At 42.4% G+C, this 19445-nt stretch overlaps 2 protein-coding genes across 3 annotated transcripts; one reads left to right on the top strand and one right to left on the bottom strand.

The window, feature by feature from the left end:
• Positions 1 to 549: 549 nt before the first annotated feature.
• On the bottom strand, positions 550 to 14716 carry naa15a (N-alpha-acetyltransferase 15, NatA auxiliary subunit a). Its single transcript, XM_017474177.3, has 20 exons — positions 14465 to 14716; positions 12887 to 12971; positions 12677 to 12781; positions 12286 to 12443; positions 12035 to 12169; positions 9836 to 9989; positions 9444 to 9563; positions 9220 to 9315; positions 8351 to 8457; positions 8159 to 8231; positions 7303 to 7472; positions 6172 to 6324; positions 5887 to 6015; positions 5585 to 5798; positions 3918 to 4111; positions 3351 to 3459; positions 3060 to 3158; positions 2814 to 2957; positions 1803 to 1900; positions 550 to 1628 (listed from the first exon to the last, which is right to left on the bottom strand). The coding sequence occupies exons 1-20, from the start codon at positions 14516 to 14518 to the stop codon at positions 1422 to 1424; spliced, it is 2604 nt and encodes an 867-aa protein (XP_017329666.1). The 5' UTR covers positions 14519 to 14716; the 3' UTR covers positions 550 to 1421.
• Positions 14717 to 16494: 1778 nt separating this feature from the next.
• Positions 16495 to 18199, top strand: ndufc1 (NADH:ubiquinone oxidoreductase subunit C1). Of its 2 annotated transcripts, XM_047157348.2 has the most exons (5): positions 16495 to 16631; positions 16993 to 17100; positions 17360 to 17463; positions 17605 to 17677; positions 18117 to 18199. In XM_047157348.2, the coding sequence occupies exons 1-4, from the start codon at positions 16586 to 16588 to the stop codon at positions 17662 to 17664; spliced, it is 318 nt and encodes a 105-aa protein (XP_047013304.1). In that variant the 5' UTR covers positions 16495 to 16585; the 3' UTR covers positions 17665 to 17677; positions 18117 to 18199. The 2 variants fall into 2 exon arrangements, with proteins under 2 accessions (XP_047013304.1, XP_017329138.1); XM_017473649.3 differs by lacking the exon at positions 16993 to 17100 and having other exon boundaries at positions 16502 to 16631.
• The last annotated feature ends 1246 nt before the right edge of the window (positions 18200 to 19445 follow it).

The raw sequence follows: 19445 nt of genomic DNA on the forward strand, positions 1-19445 counted from the left end.
AAGGGAAAATGACAAAGCCCGTAGAGTATTACAATCTTAAACCACTTAAAAATGTGTAAATCATATGAATACAGCTTCCTAGCTGCCGTTAAGTCTCTCTCTCTGTGTGTGTGTGTGTGTGTGTGTGCGACGTCATTCTTATTACACCGTCGTGCTATGATTCATTCCACAATACTGATCGTTTCATTGTCGACTCCAGCCTTTCGTATCTAATATCCTGAACAGCTGTTGCTGATTTACACTTTCTCTCCCACACACACACACACACACACAGAGAGTACAATGACTTAAATCCTTCTACTGTAAACATGAATGAAACAAAATCCAGTTTTTCTGATCACGGACTGAAAATATCATATTAGTTATGAATATTACATCCGAGAGCTCCAAAATCAGAGGATATTAAAAGATGTGGTGAGGAAACACAGTAACCAAAGGAAAATATGGAAATAAAAAGAGTATTAGAGAACTCTATATATTATATCATACTTAGAAAATTAGATTTACATAAACTTAAAAATAATAATAATAATAATAAAAAGCCAACTGTTACGTAAATCTGTTCTTTATTTTGTCCAATACACTAAAGTGCAAAACTTCTGCACTTTACCGTATATCCTCGTGTCCTTTGTCATTCAATTCACTGGTGTTTTATTTTGTAAATAAAAGTGAAGATCCCGAGTTCAGACAGATTGGCAGGTTCTCGTTCTTGAAAATATGGCAGATCTCAAAACCAATTACCAAAAAAAAAAAAAAAAAAAAAAAAAATTATAATTATAAAAGGAGGAAGGAAGGGGGGGGCACATAATTATGGGCACGGTAAACGCTCGGAGAGCCAGGACGTCTAACGAATCTGGAAGACGAGGAAAGAATAACAAAAGCAGTCGAAAAGAGAAGAAAGAGACGGAACGTGACGGTCTCTCTGTAGCAGCTGTGCAGGAAGTCCTCACTACCGACCCTCACCTTTACCTGCGCCCTGTCATAAGCTCCGCCCCTCACGTTTGGCACACGGTCGTCACCTGACTCGGGGAAAGAACTGCTCCTCTTTTGTGTTCTCGTTAACATCCTTTTAGATAAATTACTCTTAAAAACAAACGTCGCACGTATCAGACGAGCACGCCGTCGGGTCCATCAAACCCGTCTTCATCTACGCTCTGTTCTCGGTTCTTTTTTTTCTCCTCCTCTAGAGTAGTCGTTAGCCATATTAAGAATAAAAGTAAGAAAGAATGGAAGGGGCGGGGATGGGGGGGTGGGGGAAAGAATAAATCTAACGTAAAAACAGATGTTCCGCGGTGCAGGACGGAGTCCCGGTCCGGTTTCTACAGTAGGGTCGCATCTCAGGCCGCGTATCGATCAAATCCAAGCAAACAAACCAAAACGCAAACTTTTTTTTTTTCTTCTCTTCTTTCGCACCAAACGTCTCATATCTCGTTGGTCACGTCGTCGTGGTCGCCGGACGACAGGTCTCCGTTGGTTGTGACGGCAGCGTTGTCCTGGTAACCGGGCGGCATGAAAGCCAGGCAGTAAGGGTAGAGGCTATGGCAGGAGGCGCGGTACGACTCCAGAACTTTCTGCTGTTCTGAACCCAAGCTGCCATCCTTTAAGGCCTGTAACACCTCAGTGCATGTCTAACACACACACACACACACACACACACACACACACACACACACACACACACACACACACACACACACTAAAGTTAGCAGAGACCTCTCATCATGTGACCTAGGGGTGTAACACAATGCCAGTTTGATTGAGGAACACTCTGACAGGAGCCGATCTTGTTGTATTATTGGTACCTTTATGGTTCTGCTGGTGAGAGACTTGTCCAGTGATGTAGCCAACTCAGCAGCTGTGCTCTCAGAAGAGGGATCCAGATACACCATCATCTTAGCACCTACAACACACACACACACACATTAGACCAGAGGTTTCAAAATAAGGAGAACATATGAAGCAGGTCGAAGTTCACCTAGGTGAAGGTCCATCAGGTCCTACGTGCATTCGCCTTTAGTGAATTTCCTCCTCCATCGTGTGAATATTACACACACGGCCGGTCAAAAGTTTGTGGACGCTCGACTGAAACGTTTCTCGTGATGTTAAAACGCTTCTGATCGGAAGGTGTGTGATTAAACGTGTGAAATCGGTGTCGTAGACAGAAATATCATCGCGCCGACGTGTTCGTTTCTTTCGTTAGAAAACTGACGTTTTATTTACAAGATAAATGTTTATTTTAAACGGACGACTCGGAGAGAAATATTTCCGAAAAGCAGGAGAGAAGAGTCCGGCGTCGGTGGGAACTCCTTTAATACTGATTTAAAAAAAAAAAACATCTCGGGGGAAATTCCTCAAGAAATCGCTCGAGAAAACGCCAAGAATACGTTTCTGGAAATTCTAGATTAAAACAGCGTGGAATTTGAAGATGCTAAAATACTCAATTATTTTGATTTATTTGGGATTTTTATCACAACATAATTCCCAGAGCTCCACTTGTGTTACTCCAGAGTTTTGACGACTTTATTATTATTATTCTAAAATGTGGAGAAAATAATTAATATAAAGAATGGGCGTGTCTAAACTTTTGACCGGTAGTGCTTTAGCTGAAAATGGAGCATTGTATAGATTTCAGGTGTCTCTCGTGTGTGCGAGAGTGTGTGTGTGTGTGTGTGTGTGTGTGTGTGTGTGTGTGTGTGTGTGTGTGTGTGTGTGTGTGTGTGTGTGTGTGTGTGTGTGTGTGAGAGAGAGAGAGAGAGAGAGAGAGAGAGAGAGAGAGAGAGAGAGAGAGAGAGAGAGAGAGAGAGAGAGTGTACCTGCTAATCTGTGAGGTATGGAGCTGGAGTGCTTGCTCAGGAAGTTCTTGTTGTAGGCTTTGGGGTCACTCTCTCCAAACAGACGTGTGATCTCCTGCTTGACAACGGTGTGTACAGCCTGAGGCAGATTCTTACTGTCAGCCACTGTCAACACACACACACACACACACACACACACACCATAAGTGTATGAGGAACAAAATATAGGACGCTGGTGTTTGAGTGTGTGTATGCATCTCTACACACCTCCTTTGAAGAATCGGATGAGGCACTGGTGAAGCCAGGGGTGGTCCGGGTCTAAAGCGTACGCTCTCTTCACTGACTGCAGCATCAGCAGATATTTTTCTGAGCACACACACAAACACACACACACACACACACACAGTGAGATGCAGAGATTCGCGTTGGTGATACAGCCAAACGTATTACGTGCAAGATATCTACTGGTCAGAAAGCTGCGTTTTTGTTGCATTTTTCCGGGTTTAGCACCAGGTTGAGCTCTGGGCGGAGCATCGACGCGGCACCCCGTCTGCTCACCTTTGCGGAAGTAGATCTCGAAGGCCAGGAGATGCGTCTCGATTCGGTTCGTCACCAGGTTCTTCAGAGGAATCAGGAACTTCACCGCTTCTTCCAGGGGATTCTCGACCTGCCAAACCAAACCAAACCCGGTGAGCGGGAATAAACGGGCACGAGCAGCGACTCGCAGGACTCATGTTTCTCGTGCAAGCGTGCGACACGGTATGCGACGGTCTTTCCAGGATTTCTCAAAAAAACGCAGAAATTCAAGGAAACCCCGCAACGTTCCGAGGAGCTCGCGATTTTTCAAAATTGCCGCAGATTCGGGCCGTGTCGTCGTGACGACGCGCGTTCAACCAAAGCGCTCTTCGGTTCACGTGCGTTGTACACGGGGATAGCCAAAACGTCTCGTTTAACAACAAACATCGGTGCGAAAGGGCACGCGGAACGACTGTGCGATTGCGATTTCGCCAATTCGATAAGTTTTCTGCAAAAACAAACAAACAAACAAAAAAGCACAAAAAACACTCGCGAATTAAAACATGAATAAAAATAACGATGTCGCTGTTGCCGTTCCTACAAACACACCTTTGCCAGTTTCTCAGGTATGAGCTCCTCTTTAGGTCCTCCGACCTCCTCCTCATCCTCCTCTTTCTTCTTCTTCTGGTTTTTCAGTTGCTTCTCCTTCTCCGCGTTCTTCTTCTCCTCCTCCAGCTGGGCTTTCTTCTGCGCTCGTCTCTGTTTGTTCCGCAGTTTCTTCATCTCCTTATCCGTCAAGTTCACTTCGGCGGGGGAATGAAGGAATTAATAAATAAATAAATAGTTTTCAAGAATGATGAGACCGTGTGTTACAAAACACAAATGAAACACTCGCACAATTTCGATGCCTGGGCCTTTTGAATACATATTTCCGTTTCTATTTACAACTCCGGTCCCAAAAAAGTTGGGACGCCGCGTAAAAATGTCAATAAAAACAACGCAAATCTCGTAAACCCGTATGTTATTCACAACAGAACATAGAAAACATGTATCACATGTTTATACTGAGGAAATGTAGCGTTTTAATAAAAAATTTTTTAAAATAAGGCGATTTCGAAATCGATGGCCGCAACACGTCTCAAAAAAGTTGGGACGGGCGCAACAAAAGGCTGGAAAGGTAAGTGTTATTAAAAAGAAGCAGCTGGAGGAACATTTTGCAACTAATTAGATTAATTGGCAACAGGTCAGTAAGATGATTAGGTATAAAAAAAAAAAGTATCTTGGAGAGGTGGAGTCTCTCAGAAGTAAAGATGGGATGGAATCTGGATGGATACTCCAGCATGTTAATCTTAACCTTTTATATACCTTTCAGCATTTGACGGTGCATTTCCAGATATGCAAGCTGCACATTCCATAACCACTGTTCTATTGTGAATAACGTATGGGTTTATGAGATTTGCAAACCACTGCATTCTGTTTTTATTTACATTTTACACAGCGTCCCAACTTTTGTGGAATTGGGGTTGTAGTCATCTTCACTGTGGCACCATCTAGTGGTGTCCTTTGAGTCTAGCACTTGACTTACTCATGCGGCACCTCTGAATGAAATATCCACGGAAATAAAGGCTTTTTCACCATCTAAACGGGAAGTGTGCCTTGGATTACCTTTATTTTTGGGGGGGTTTTTTTGGATTACAAAGGAAACCTTCGTTTTTGAACCGTCTGATCCTACGTGGAAAAGCTTTTCTTTCTGGACTAGTGGGATTTTTGTCTTGAAGCTTTAACACCTTAGTTCTCTACCTGTTCCAAGATCCCACTAAAAAGGTCAGAGAACAGCTGTTCCGTAACGTGGAGCTCCCTTAACCGATGTAAACCGTGAAAAGACGCACTGACCGCGTTTACATTCCGATGTTAATCAGAATTTGGCGATATTCTAATTCGTATCGCGTCACGTAAACGCCACGATCCGATTGGCCGCTTCAGATTAACACGATATTCTGATTCCCACCCCTGGGACGTGTCTGTTTTTATTTGGAAATTTGTTGCACATAAACACCTTGTTCGGTAAATCCACTGAAAGGAGATGTACGCGCATGCTCGGAATTGCCGCGAGGAACTGTGGGTCGCAACGGCGGAATCTTGAATCTCACGGGAAATAACAGGAGACGACAAACAAGCTTGACTGGGTCTCTAAATATTTACAAACCGCTCCTTTAACCTTTAACACGTACACGCATATATATATGTGTGTGTGTGTGTGTGTGTGTGTTATTTACTGCTGTCTGCCTGTGACTCCTTGTTGTCGTCGCACAGCGGGTTGTCGTGGAGATCGAGGTAGATCTGGATGGCGGTTTGCGCGGCTTTAAAGTAGAACGGGTGCATGCGCAGCACGTCCTCCAGCTTGAGCAGAGCCACGTAAGAGCGCAGGGTCATCTTCCGCATGCAGTACGTGTGGAAGTCGAACTGGTCGTCGGTTATTTCTACGAAGTGCTGCGGACGGAAAGAGCCAGGGAATAATAAGTGGAGATTTCTCAACGCGCTGGAATATTCGCGGACGGGTTTTCCCCCGGAAACTCACTCGCTCGATTTCGTGGCACTTCTTGAGCGCGTCGCCGTATTTGTTCATGGCCTTGTACGCCAGAGCGCATTCGGTCTGAAACCACATACACTGCATCTCGTTCAGGTTCTCCACCGCCGACGTGCCTTCCTGAAACACACACACACAAATCAGAAGTGAACAGGGACTGAGGCCACGCCTCCTTCGTCATTACTGGCCACACAGTTTATAAATAACACTTAAAAACGCCACCGTTTTCCCACTTTTCCCCGACACACACATTGACCTCAGTGCACACACACTAACCCGGGTAAATTTGGAGCACATCTCCTCAGCCTCTTTGACCAGCCCCGCCTTCAGCAGGTATTTGGCGCATTTGGAGTTGATGAAGCGATCCGCAGTGTCGAGCGCCTGAGCCTCGTCCATCCAGCGTGCGGCTTCTTGAATATTTCCTGCATGCTAGAGACGAGAGACAGCGTGATGAAGTGAAACCAAACCCTAAAATCAGGTTCTTTTCAAACTGTTTACCAAAAAGAGAATTTTTTGTTTGTTTGCTTTAAAATCACATTAAAATCCCAAATATTTCATGAATCACCCTTTTGGCCTAGAATTTCCAGAAATGCATTCTGTGCATTTTCTCGACCGATTTCTTGAGGAATTCCCCTGAGATGCTCTTTAAACAGTATTAAAAGGAGCTCACGTCGACGCTGCACACTTATCAGCTGCTTTTAACATCATGAGAAACGTTTCAGTCGAGTGTCCACAAACTTTTGACCCGTAGTGTATCTAGAATTCTAGAAAGTGAGTACACCCCTGACATTTTTTGTAAATATTCGATTATATCTTTTCATGTGACGACACTGAAGAACTGACACTTTGCTACAATGTAAAGTAGTGAGTGTACAGCTTGTGTAACAGTGTAAATTTGCCGTCCCCTCAAAATAACTCAACACACACAGCCATTAATGTCTAAACCGCTGGCAACAAAAGTGAGTACACCCCTAAGTGAAAATGTACAAATTGGGTTCAATTAGCCATTGTCCCTCCGCGGTGTCATGTGACTTGTTAGTGTTACAAGGTCTCAGGTGTGAATGGGGAGCAGGTTTGTTAAATTTGGTGTCATCGCTCTCACACTCCCTCATACTGGTCACTGGAAGTTCAACATGGCACCTCATGGCAAAGAACTCTCTGAGGATCTGAAAAAAAGAATTGTTGCTCTACATAAAGATGGCCTAGGCTATAAGAAGATTGCCAAGACCCTGACACTGAGCTGCAGCACGGTGGCCAAGACCATACAGCGGTTTAACAGGACAGGTTCCACCTAGAACAGGCCTCGCCATGGTCGACCAAAGAAGTTGAGTGCACGTGTTCAAATATTTACAAAAATGTGAGGGGTGTACTCACTTTTGTGAGATACTGTACATAGGTGTGTTCTACCTTGTAGATCTTGGCCTTGATGAGGAAAAGCTCTATAAGCGTTGGAGTGCTTTCGATGGCCGTGTTGATGTACTCCAGAGCGGCCACGTGTTGTCCGATATGATCGAAATGCTGGGCGAGGAAATACTGGACCCACAGCAGGGTGGTGGGAGGCTCCGTTTTCCCGTCATCTGCACGACACACATATATAGGAGTTACTACCGAGACCGCGTACGTTCGGTTTTAAAATATCATACAGTTTAACTTGTTGGCATCGAGGAGGACGTTCAGAGTGGTCCGAGCTGACAGGAAATCGAATAAATCAGTCGTTACAGCCGCGCTGGGTAGAAAAGGGTCTCGGAACGCACGACGCATTGAACCTCGAGGTGGACGAGAGAACATGACGCGTTCGGTTTTAATTATGTACGGCAACATGTCATGGATAAGCAGGTGCTCCTATTAATGTGGTGTGTGTGTGTGTATGTGTGTGTGTGTGTGTGTGTGTGTGTGTGTGTGTGTAATGCTTCTCAAATTCCACAGTTTTTGCTCTGGTGATTTGAACACCTTCACTTATAAAAGTCGCCACTCCTCGAGAAGGAACCGACCGCCGCGTGTTAACGCTTTATCGTGACCGTTACGTCGTTAATGTAAAGTGAAGGCTTGTTTTGTTTCCTGTGCTTTTCTCTCTTCCCTTCATGTCGGCACGCACACCGCTCCAAGCCTGGCGCCTCTGCGTTTGTTTGTTTCGATATCGCCTAGTAACGGGAAAGAACACGTTTTGGCGTGTTCAGGTTGGTTCGGTTACAACTCGGGTAACGCTCGTGACCTTTAGTCTTTAGGTTTGTATCGCGTTCTCTCTGGCACATGGAGGACTTACCGTTCTGACTGAACATTCTGCAGCTTCTCAAACTCGCCTCATAGCTCACCGCCATCTGCTCGATGACCGACACCTGCCGTGAGACATGTGACAAACATGATCGTCCTCGCCGAGAGCTAGTCCGTCAGTCACACACTCTCACACACAAATCCTATAAGCATCCGACTCCCTATGCTTCTGTGTCCGTCTCACCTTCTCCTTGTCGTGGTAGAGAGATTTCAGTGTAGTGAAAAGCGGAGGACATCCTTTACTGAAGTTTACCCTCAGGTAATGATCCAGACACTCCCTGAACTTCTCTCCTGAACACATCCAGAGCAGAAAGACAGAAAAAAAAAAGAGACGTGTCTGAATTATTGTGGCAGTCCATTACTACAAACACTACACAGTTTTCAATTTACAATCTAATTTTAAGAAAATGTGATTATTATGGATGTGAAGGAGGCGTGGCCTCGGCGCCCATCCGTCCGAGCCAAGGAGGCGCGGCCTCGGCACCCTTCGGTCTGAGTGAAGGAGGCGTGGCCTCCGTGTTTACCAGTCATTGTGATTGTCAGACTCGGCAAAGGAGGCGTGGCCTCAGTGTTTACCAGTCATTGTGATTGTCAGACTCGGAGAAGGAGGCGTGGCCTCAGTGTTTACCAGTCATTGTGATTGTCAGACTCGGTGAAGGAGGCGTGGCCTCAGTGTTTACCAGTCATTGTGATTGTCAGACTCGGAGAAGGAGGCGTGGCCTCAGTGTTTACCAGTCATTGTGATTGTCAGACTCGGTGAAGGAGGCGTGGCCTCCGTGTTTACCAGTCATTGTGATCGTCAGACTCGGAGAAGAAGGCGTGGCCTCAGTGTTTACCAGTCATCGTGATTGTCAGACTCGGTGAAGGAGGCGTGGCCTTTTTTAACGCAATCAAACTACACAATACCAAAACACACTGTTGTACCCATATTAAGGTGCATATTGTATCGTCTCAGAAGACCCATAAAAATGACTCCATTTTATTTAAACTATGGAAAATGTTATCTAGTCAGAAAATATTCAGAAATCCGAATCCTGAACACGAAACTCTCACCTGTGAGGAAGTTGAGCGGCAGCCTCCTGGGCACTAAACCCTTAGGGAACTTCACCCAGACGTCCTCGTAGATCTGCTGCCTCTCCTCCACACTCCCTAAACACACACACACACACACACACACACACACACACACACACACACACACACACACACACACACGGTCAAGCCTCAACAGTGAGGAGACTAATGTAATCAGTATGTGTACGTGTGTGTTTCTGTACCTGGTTTCAGCGCTCTCTCCAGACCCTGGTAGTAGCTCCAGTTCTCAGGGTTTCTCTCCTGCAGATGGCGATAAACCTCCATGGCTTCACTGTCCCGATCCAACTCCAGCAACAACTCTCCTACATTACATTTAATGAGTTCTGACAGCATTGCAACAATCATTCAAATCACATTTAAAACATTAGTTTCTATAGCAACAACTAATTCACGAGGACCTGCGCTGCTGAAGCTCGACATTTTAAAAAGCGTGTGATCGTCGATATGGTGAAATTTTCTGCGTGGAGATGTTTACTACTACATATTTATGGAAGGAGTCTCCGGTGTCTTTGTAACAGGTTGTCTGAAGATTCAGTGACCGAGAAACCAGGAAAAAAAAAAAAAAAAAACCCACCTCTGGTCTCCTCCACAGCCATTTTGTCACAGATCTGTTTCTCGTAGCTGATCAGGTGATCGAGCGCCTCCTTGAAAAACCCCGCCTCTCGCATCACTTGATTCTGATACAGCAACAGCTCACTGTACTCGTAGTCCACTTTATCCGGAGACGTCTGTAACAGAAAACCCAAAACACACTATACTTTAAAATACAACCTCTAAACACACACGCACGCTGATGCGATAATGCTGAACAGAGTTGAACTTTATGCAAATGAGAAGCAAAGTGACGTGGAAACAAGTTGTTCTTGGTCAAGACTGATTGGTGCAAATGTGAAAAATCCCTGGTGCTTATAGGGGAAAAATCTCGAACGGAGACGCGCATCTCAGATCAGCTTCGGTTACGTGTTCATTGGTCCGTACAGGATTTCATAGAGGGTTTCCTTTTTAATTGTTGCGGCCAATTTCTTTCAAAATCCGTGACGCGATTTGCGGAAAAACGACTCGAATTGGCGAAATCGCAGACGCACGAAACTGATTTGCACGCTCTTTTTCGCAGTGGCCTTTTAGCCGTCCTCGCGTTCGGGATTTGGCTCGTCGCGCGTCGTGATGACGTCACATGACGCGTCTCGTCCCAAATCTGCGCCCAAACCTCTGAATAGTGCGGAGTTCGCTAGAATTTGCGTTAATTCCTGAAGGGACTGGTTCATTTCTATATTAGAATTGTCTATATTTCTGTATAAATATGACCCGAAACATTTTCAGATTTTCACACGAGTCCTGAAAGGAGATAAAGAGAACCCACTTAAATGAGACAAAAATATTACACTCGGTCATTTACTTATAGAGGAAAATGATCCAATATGACATCTCTGTGAGTGTCAAAAGTATGTGAACCTTCGCTTTCAGTATCTGATGTGACCCCCTTGTGCAGCTAAACATCTGGGGTAACTGTCGATCAGTCCTGCAGATCGGCTTGGAGGAGTTTTAGCCCGTTCCTCAGTACAGAACAGCTTCAGCTCTGGGATGTTGGTGGGTTTCCTCACATGAACTGCTTACTTCAGGTCCTTCCACAACATCTCTATTGGATTAAGGTCAGAACTTTGACTTCCCATTCAAAAAGCTGACCTTTATTCCTCTTTAACCGTTCTTTGGTAGAATGACTTGTGTGTTTAGGGTCATTGTCTTGCTGCATGACCCACCTTCTCTAGAGATTCAGTTCATGGACAGATGTCCTGACATTTTCCTTTAGAATTCGCTGGAATAATTCAGAATTCATTGTTCCGTCAATGATGTCAAGTCGTCTTGGTCCAGATGCAGCAAAACAGGACCAAGCCATGATACTACCACCACCGTGCATCACAGATGGGATAAGGTTCTTATGCTGGAATGCAGTGTTTTCCTTTCTCCAAACATAACGCTTCTCATTTAAACCAAAAAAGTTCTATTTTGGTCTCATCCATCCACTAAACATTTTTCCAACAGCCTTCTGGCTTGTCCACGTGCGCTTTAGCAAACCGCAGATGTGCAGCAATGTTCTTTTTGGCGACCAGTGGCTTTCTCCCTGCAACCCTGCCATTCACACTGTTGTTGTTCAGTGTTCTCCTGATGGTGGACTCAGGAACATTGACATTATCCTGGGTTGCTTTGTGACCTCATGGACTATTACACGTCTTGCTCTTGGCGTGATCTTTGTTGGTCGATCACTCCTGGGGACGGGAACAATGGTCTTGAACTTCCTGATATCTGTCTGTCTGTAGATCGGTGGAGTCCAAACTCTTTAGAGATGGTTTTGTAACCTTTTCCAACCTCACGGGCTTCAACAACTCTTTTTCTGAGGTCGTCAGAAACCTCCTCCATTCGTGTCATGATACACTTCCACAAACATGTTGCGAAGATCAGACGTTAAATAAACCAGGGCGCTCACTCACTCACACCTGATCGAAAAAAAACACACCTTCACATTAACTGCTAATCCTAAAGGTTCACATATTTTTCCCCACTCACAGATATGTAATTTTGGATCATTCTCCTCAGTAAATAAATGACCGAGTATAATATTTTTTTACCTCATTTGTTTAATTGGGTTCTCCTTATCTACTTTTAGGACTCGTGTGAAAATCTGACGATGTTTTAGGTCATATTTACACAGAAATATCGAAAATTCTAAAGGGCTCACAAACTTTCAAGCAACCTCGACTGTATATTTGCAACATGCCTGCTGGGTTTTGCGAAACTCCTCTACGATTTTGGCCGCCATCTCGTAGTCCTGCAGCAGGTGATAGGCGATGGCGTACCCGATCCATGATGCTCTCTGAGCCGGACGCAACTGCAGCAAATGGTACCTGGTCTCCTACAACACACATACACACACACACGAGAAAATTAGTTTTAGTACACCATAATGGCACCACACATTTCTCTATAACACACACACTTGCTCTATGGTCCTTTCTCTCTCTGCCTCACCCTGTATCCCTCGAGGTCCCTCATCTGGATCTGCAGCAGCGAGAGGTCTCGGAGGATCTGCAGGTTGTCTTTGTCCCATTTCAGCGCGTTTCTGTAGCACTTAATAGCTTCGTCGTATTTCTTGTCAGAGCGCTGCAACAAACCGTACACGTGCCAGCCTGTGGGGGCGGAGTCAAGGACAGGAACCCGCACCCACACACACAACCTTAACGAGGTCAACGTTCAGTGTGTTGTTAAAAAAACAAAAACTAGATGGTGTTTTATGGCCGTTCTTTAAAACCTCAAATAAGGACATCTTTATTACGAAGAGATTACAAAATGATGACTTCCTGAAAATGCAGTTAAATACTACTAATAAAAGAAAGATCACGCCCGGCTTTGTGGAGGATACAGACGTGACTCTTCAGGTCGTTGCGGAGGCCTCTTCTGACCAGATCGTACGCCTCTTCTTTTCTTCCCAGGCAGTTCAGAGTCAGTCCCTTCATCGCCAGCGTCTCTACAGAGAGTCAGGCGCAAAGACAGCGACACACGTTCGTCATACACCTCAAAATCAGGCTTAAACCATCACACAGCATTAAGGCAATGTTTACATCTATCTTACCCCCATGCTCTGCAAATTTGGGGTTGGACAAGATCTGCTTGCAGAACTTCAGGCCGTTTCTGTATTGCTTGCGCTCGTAGCATCTCTGATGTCCGAGAGAGAGGGAGAGAGAGAGAGACTTAAAGCATGTCTCAACATACACAAATTAAAAATGAATTATTTGTAATGACTAGATATCCGTTATGTATCCCACGGTGTTGCTGAATTCTCTATGCTGATTGGTCAGAAGGTGATTCGTTTTCTATAACAGAAGCTCTGGCTGTAATTCATCTCACAGGTTTATATTAATGTGCCCCGCTCGAATACATCACTGTTTCTATAGTAACAGCTCATTCACAGGGGCAGACTATCTACACGATCCAAGTCTAATAATAACAATAATAATAATCAGGTTTTAAAATCATTTTATAAAAAAAAAAAAAAAAAAAAAAAAGCAAAATAAAAGCACAATCACTGATATGGTGAAGCGTTCTACAAGGAGACTTATGGAAGGAGTCTCCAGTGTCAGAGGTTTGTAATAGTGTTTTCTGAGACAAGACAGAGAAGTTTCCGCTTTTGCGGTTTCTCTGGAACACGACAAGCTCCAATTTCTTTTTAATCTCATTAACTTCAAGACAGAGAGAGAGAGAGAGAGAGAGAGAGAGAGACAGACAGATGGACAGAGAGACAGACAGAGAGGGAACGAGAGAGAGACAGACAGACAGAGCGAGAGAGACAGAACGACTGTTTATAAGCGATAACAGGCCTTTGTCACACAGACGTTCCACAACCAAACATAACTATAAATGGATAAAAAGCACATCTGCAATAAACTGAAAATTCTAACGCCCAATCTCTGTGGTATAAGAGGAATACCACTCAGGACTCATCATCACATCACCCTGTCGTTCATTATTTTCCAATAACACCACACTTCCGTGTGTATTATTCATTATTTATTTGGTTAAAAAAAAAAAAAAACCTCTATTCTTCATGTAACACCATTTGATATGCAAATGAACAAGATCCAATGAATATGCAAATGAGCCCGTGACGTTAAAACGACTTTTTGAGCACACAGCTATTTTTTCAGGTACTTTACAAAATAAATAGCATAATAAAGAGTTTATTACATTCTAATATCACATTTCCCCTTCACCCACGATATTCATATAAACACACATACACACACTCTTAAAAAATAAATTAACTGTTGTGGTTTTTAATTATTTAAAAAAAAAAATCTTTCGAAACATTATTCATTAAATAGTCTAATGAACAATGAAATAGGTTTGTCACTATTTAAATAATCGCCAACCCCATGGCTCTATTCCAAACTGCTCTGTATTGACTACATAGTGGAAGTAATTAGGGCGAACAAGACATGACTTCCTTCCCTATGTAGTGCACTGATGCAGGGTGGTACAAGTTATTTGCACTCCACCCCTTGACTCAGGCACTTACTTCATTTCGCCGTCTAAATAAATAAAAGACGCGTTACTGTTGACTTTAGTTCACTTTAACCGGGTTAGTTAACGAGTCCTGAATTAACAAGTCGCTCCTGAAGCTGTTAGTTTGCTAAAACATCCCATAACTTACCAGTATTCTCTTAAAGAGAGCGTTCTCTTTGGGCGGCAGTGTTACTGGGGGCATTGCTGTCACTGCTCTCACTGTGCTATCGACATTAATCAGAGCTGGAGCTGGGCTGGGGTCAGAATCCTCTCCCGGATTGTGTTCTAATCAGTTTCCGCCCCTGGAACTTCACTGGCTTTTGGATCAGGAGTCTTCACGTGGTAACGGAACCAACATGGCGTCCTCGGCTTTTCTCCAGGACAACCCGCGGTCTGCGCATGCGCACCGGGAACAGCTTCTCTTCCGGGTAAAATCGTAAAACTACAACGAAACACACCACTATTATTATTATTATTATTATTATTATTATTATTATTATTATTATTATTTGTAGTAGTTTTAATTTTTGCCAGTGTGCATACACTAAAGTGCATAAATACTACTACTACTACTAATAATAATAATTATTATTATAACAACAATAATACTAATAATAATCCATCCATCCATTTTCTGTACGGCTTATCCTACACAGGGTCACAGGGGAGCCTGGAGCCTATCCCAGGAAATCCTGGGCACAAGGCGGGAGACATCCTGGACGGGGTTGCAACCCATCGCAGGGTACAACAACACCCGTTCATACACTACGGTCAATTTGGAAATGCCAATCAGCCTACAAGGCATATCTTTGTACTGGGGGAGGAAACCCGAGCACTCGGCGGGAACCCCCAAAACACAGGGAACATGCAAACTTCGCATACATACGGCGGAGGCGAGATTTAAATCCCCAACCCTGGAAGGGTGAGGAAAAGGTGCTAACCACTAAGCCAAATATTTTTTATAATGAACTTTATATTGGGTCTATAAACATACACCAACTCACATCTCCAAGGATGGGGGTTTGATTCCCATCGCTGCCCTGTGTGTGCAGAGTTTGCATGTTCTCCCTGTGCTGTGGAGGTTTCCTCCGGGTACTCCGGTTTCCTGCCCCAGTCCAAAGACATGCATGGTAGTCTGATTGGCATGTCCAAATTGACCATAGTGTATGAATGGGTGTGTGAGTGTGTATGTGATTGTACCCTGTAATGGATTGGCACCCTGTCCAGGGTGTACCCCGCCTTGTGCCCCATACGCCCTGGGATAGGCTCCAGGTTCCATGCGACCCTGTAGGATAAGCGGTATAGAAAACGGATCGATATTTATAATTATATTTATATAATATTTATAAAATATGTGTCTTTTTGACTTTATTTTTACTTTTTATTGTGGTCCTCATAAATATTTTCCTCCTTATGTAACACAACTATAAAAAGTCTCTCCTTCATCAGCCACTCTCTCTCTCTCTCTCTCTCTCGCTCTCTTTCTTGAAGTAAACAACACATACAAAATGCAAAACTTACCGACTGATACAAAGCGCTGAAACTGGAGACTCCTTCCATAAATGTTAAATAAACATCTCCTTACAGAAAACTTCCCCATCTCAACAATTCCACATTTTTCTTTGTTAATCTAAAACTGCGATTTGCCTTGGAGCTGGCACTATTGTCAGAACTGCTATTACAGAAAATGAATCGACACCGATCAGAATCGAGAATTCAACAACGCAAACGAAAACTTTTTTTTTTAAAGGACGTTTATATGCAATGCCATACTAATAAATATTCTGCTTCTTGTGTACATTTTCTACAGAATGTATTTGACAGTTTTAGATTATGCTTCTAAATATTGACTATACATGTTAGTTATGCATATTAATTATACTTCATTAACATACCCAAATGTTAGTTACACATATTGGTTACACTTTATCAATATATTCTATAATAGTTGGATAGTGTTGTTGATAAATCTGTGTAAAGGAGGTGTATGAAATATAGATGAATGAGCTGCAGAAAACTAGAGAGCTACCTACAATGTTTACACTATTTTTAGATTAATTTGCTAACCCAGTTAGCTTTGAATGCATTACTTAAGGCTTTATAACTTAATACACCTAAACCACTTGACGTATTTTTAAAATAATGGCTGTTTTGAGTTCATTTTCGACATGTTAATCGATTGCTCTGTGTGTGTTTGAGTGTCCGTTCAGGCGAGTGTAACCGAACTCTGATCTAATCGAGCGGCGTGTCCTCTTGTTTCTGTGGCAAAATGCCTCTCGGTCGGTTATTACTCCGAACTACAACTTTAAACAAAAGTAAGTATTGATTTGACTGTAGTGTTTAGGTTTGGAAACATTTTGCTAATATATTTTTTTTACCAAAGTAAAACATTTGCAACCGTTACCATTTGGTCGTATTAGCTAGTTAGCTAGGGCTGTATAGCTGACCTTAGTTTATCCTACTAGCTTAGCTTAGCTTAGCTTAGCCTAGCCTAATCTTGGTGTTTGTGTATAAACTACACTAAAACGTAGTTCATATTGTTGAATTTCGATTCTGATTGGTCAGAAGGTGTTGGTTTATTGTCGAGCAGCAGTAATGATCATAGCGCCAACAAAAGGTAAATCACAGGTTAAGTATTCCTTGTGTAAGGAGACGTTTGTGTCACATTTATGGAAGGAGTCTCCAGTGTCAGAGTGAAGGGACCACTGTTAAAGCTGCTTCAGGGTGGTGACCGGATGTCTGCTTCACATCAGAACCCCAGCGTTGATTATTTTCCCTCTAACAGTACATCCCAAAATGTTTTGTTCCTTACATGCACGCTATTTGTTGACTTTATACTATATTATGTTATATTATATTATCCAACATCGTATCTAATTGTCTTTTATTTGCTCATTTTGACATTGTTTTTTTTTCATTGTACATTACTACTTTGCTGTAGGATTTCTCCATCTTGTCTTTTTTGTCTATGTTTCATCAAACTGTGACATTGCGATACATTTGAAGTCTGTTTTTTCCCCCCTTTTCTTTCTTCTTTCCCCAGTCGTGAGCAGAAATGCTTTCACCGCAACCAAGCCGGATCCTTCTAAACCGAACATGCTGCGAGTGGGTCTAGCTTTCGGGACCACAGTTCTCCTGTGGGCGATGGTAATCCTGATAGTGTCGTAGTGTCTCGTTGTTTTTTTTCAGAAACATTAGGAATTTCACTGTTATTACTGTATGTTGCTGAATGACCACAATATAAATAAAAAATTTGCTCTCAATTTTTTTTTCTTTCTTATTCATCAGCTCTTCAAAACGCACCGGAGTGACGTGCAGGAATACAAAGCAAGAAAAGGACTGGAGTAATAAGTCGTAACGTGTAAGCAACACTTAAGACTTAAGTGTCTATCTTTCAGGTTACATTCGCATCACGAGTGGCACAGTCTGAGCAATAAGAACTGCATAAACACATAAATCGGATGTTTCCAAGACCGGTTTGAATTTATCCTGAATCCGATACCCAACACGGCATTAAATCCACATGGATAATTTAAGAATAGCACATTAAGATGATATTTACATGTCTTCAATTATGATGTGATACTTCCACCGCCTAAAACATATTAATAGTATTAAAAGATCTCTGGTCTCGTCTTTGACTCATAGTGTGTATAGTATTTACTCTATATTGAGTAAATTTTCATTCTTAGATACGGGAATCAATACATATTAAAATATGTAGTTAGAAATTGTCATCTACTGATGATGAGTTATTATTAATAATAATACAGCTAATAATTTTTTCTTTCTTCTTGCAGATTGTATTTTCCTGTACATGTGTGCTTCACTGCTTTGGTGTCATCTATAATTATGTATAATAAAGATGTGTACGTGTTCATTATTTCTCTGTCTACTTGACTTCATTACAGATATTTGTATTTTGTGTGGTGCAGAACAGGTCACACTGAGAAGAGAACGCCCCGTACTGTAGTTACTTAAGAGCAGCTGGTCAAAGGATAAGTGTCCCAAATGTCTATATGTAGCGAGAGGAAAGATAAATGAACACCTGTGTCATTTCAGATTGTAAACTTTGCACCAGTCGCATTAAGCATGATGTTTTTTGTGAAATTGGTGTTCTAGACCCTGATGGAAAAAAAAACCAAAAGAAACCCTCCAAGAAATTGTAATAGTTATAATGGGAATTGTATTGGTTGTAATGGAAACTGTAATGGTCCCTGTGGGTCTCTATTGGTAATTTGTTGCCTTCTATTGGTGGCATGTAATGTATAGTGGATACCATTAAAGACCAATAGAACACTTTGACATTTGGTAATGGTTTTAATTGTTTGTAATGGTATTTATTTTGGAAACCATTAGAATTTCAGTGATGGTTTCTATTGGGTTTTTTTCCAGCAGGAAAGGGTTGTTAAAAGACCATTCAATTGAAGAGCAACATAAACACCGCAGTTGGAATGGTGACCGCAAACATTGAACTTTCAATTATTTCTGAACCTAAATGTAAGGTTTTGGTACCTCGGTATGTTGCTGAATTTTTAAAAAATGGCTTCTCATGTCACTTTAAGTGGTTTACTCTTCATAAGTATCATCATGGTTCAGGATTAAAAATTTGGACAACAACAAGAGAAGTATTTAAAAATATTTAATTATCTAAAATTCTCTCCAAAATTGTATTTATATGTGATGTGTAAGAGCAGATTTGTATTTTTGCATTTTGTCTGTTTTTACTGAACTACCTGTACACAACTGGGGGGAAAAAAAAACCTGTCATAAGAGTCACGTGGGATCGTCTGGACAAATTAGATGCCGCTGTCTCATCCGGGTATTTTCGCCTGTACAAACATTCACAAGCTAGCTAACTAAATTAAGGCCATGATAACCATTAAACCGTACAAGAAAATTCTGTTTTCGTACGCGTAAAACCAGAAAATTGTCAAGGGCATCGTGGCTGCCCCTACAAACGAGCTAACTTGCAAGTTAGCAAAGATTAGCAGAGCAAATGCTTATGAGATATGTTAAAAAATTAAATAAATCACAATATATTCAGAATTATCAATACAACAAAGAAGCTAAAAACATGTTGTATATTGAAAATAAAAAGAATTGTAAAAGTAAAATTGATCAGTCTG

Source organism: Ictalurus punctatus, chromosome 8, assembly GCF_001660625.3.
Source record: "Ictalurus punctatus breed USDA103 chromosome 8, Coco_2.0, whole genome shotgun sequence".
Classification (NCBI taxonomy): domain Eukaryota; kingdom Metazoa; phylum Chordata; class Actinopteri; order Siluriformes; family Ictaluridae; genus Ictalurus; species Ictalurus punctatus.

Coding starts and splice junctions, on each gene's coding strand:
- ndufc1 (XM_047157348.2), top strand. CDS start 16,586: ATGCCTCTCGGTCGGTTATTACTCCGAACTACAACTTTAAACAAAA. Junction 16,632..16,992: donor AACTACAACTTTAAACAAAA/GTAAGTATTGAT, acceptor CATTTATGGAAG/GAGTCTCCAGTGTCAGAGTG. Junction 17,464..17,604: donor CAGTTCTCCTGTGGGCGATG/GTAATCCTGATA, acceptor CTTATTCATCAG/CTCTTCAAAACGCACCGGAG.
- naa15a (XM_017474177.3), bottom strand. CDS start 14,518: ATGCCCCCAGTAACACTGCCGCCCAAAGAGAACGCTCTCTTTAAGAGA. Junction 9,990..12,034: donor AGTTTCGCAAAACCCAGCAG/GCATGTTGCAAA, acceptor TTTCTGTTACAG/ACGTCTCCGGATAAAGTGGA. Junction 3,159..3,350: donor CGAGATCTACTTCCGCAAAG/GTGAGCAGACGG, acceptor GTGTGTGCTCAG/AAAAATATCTGCTGATGCTG.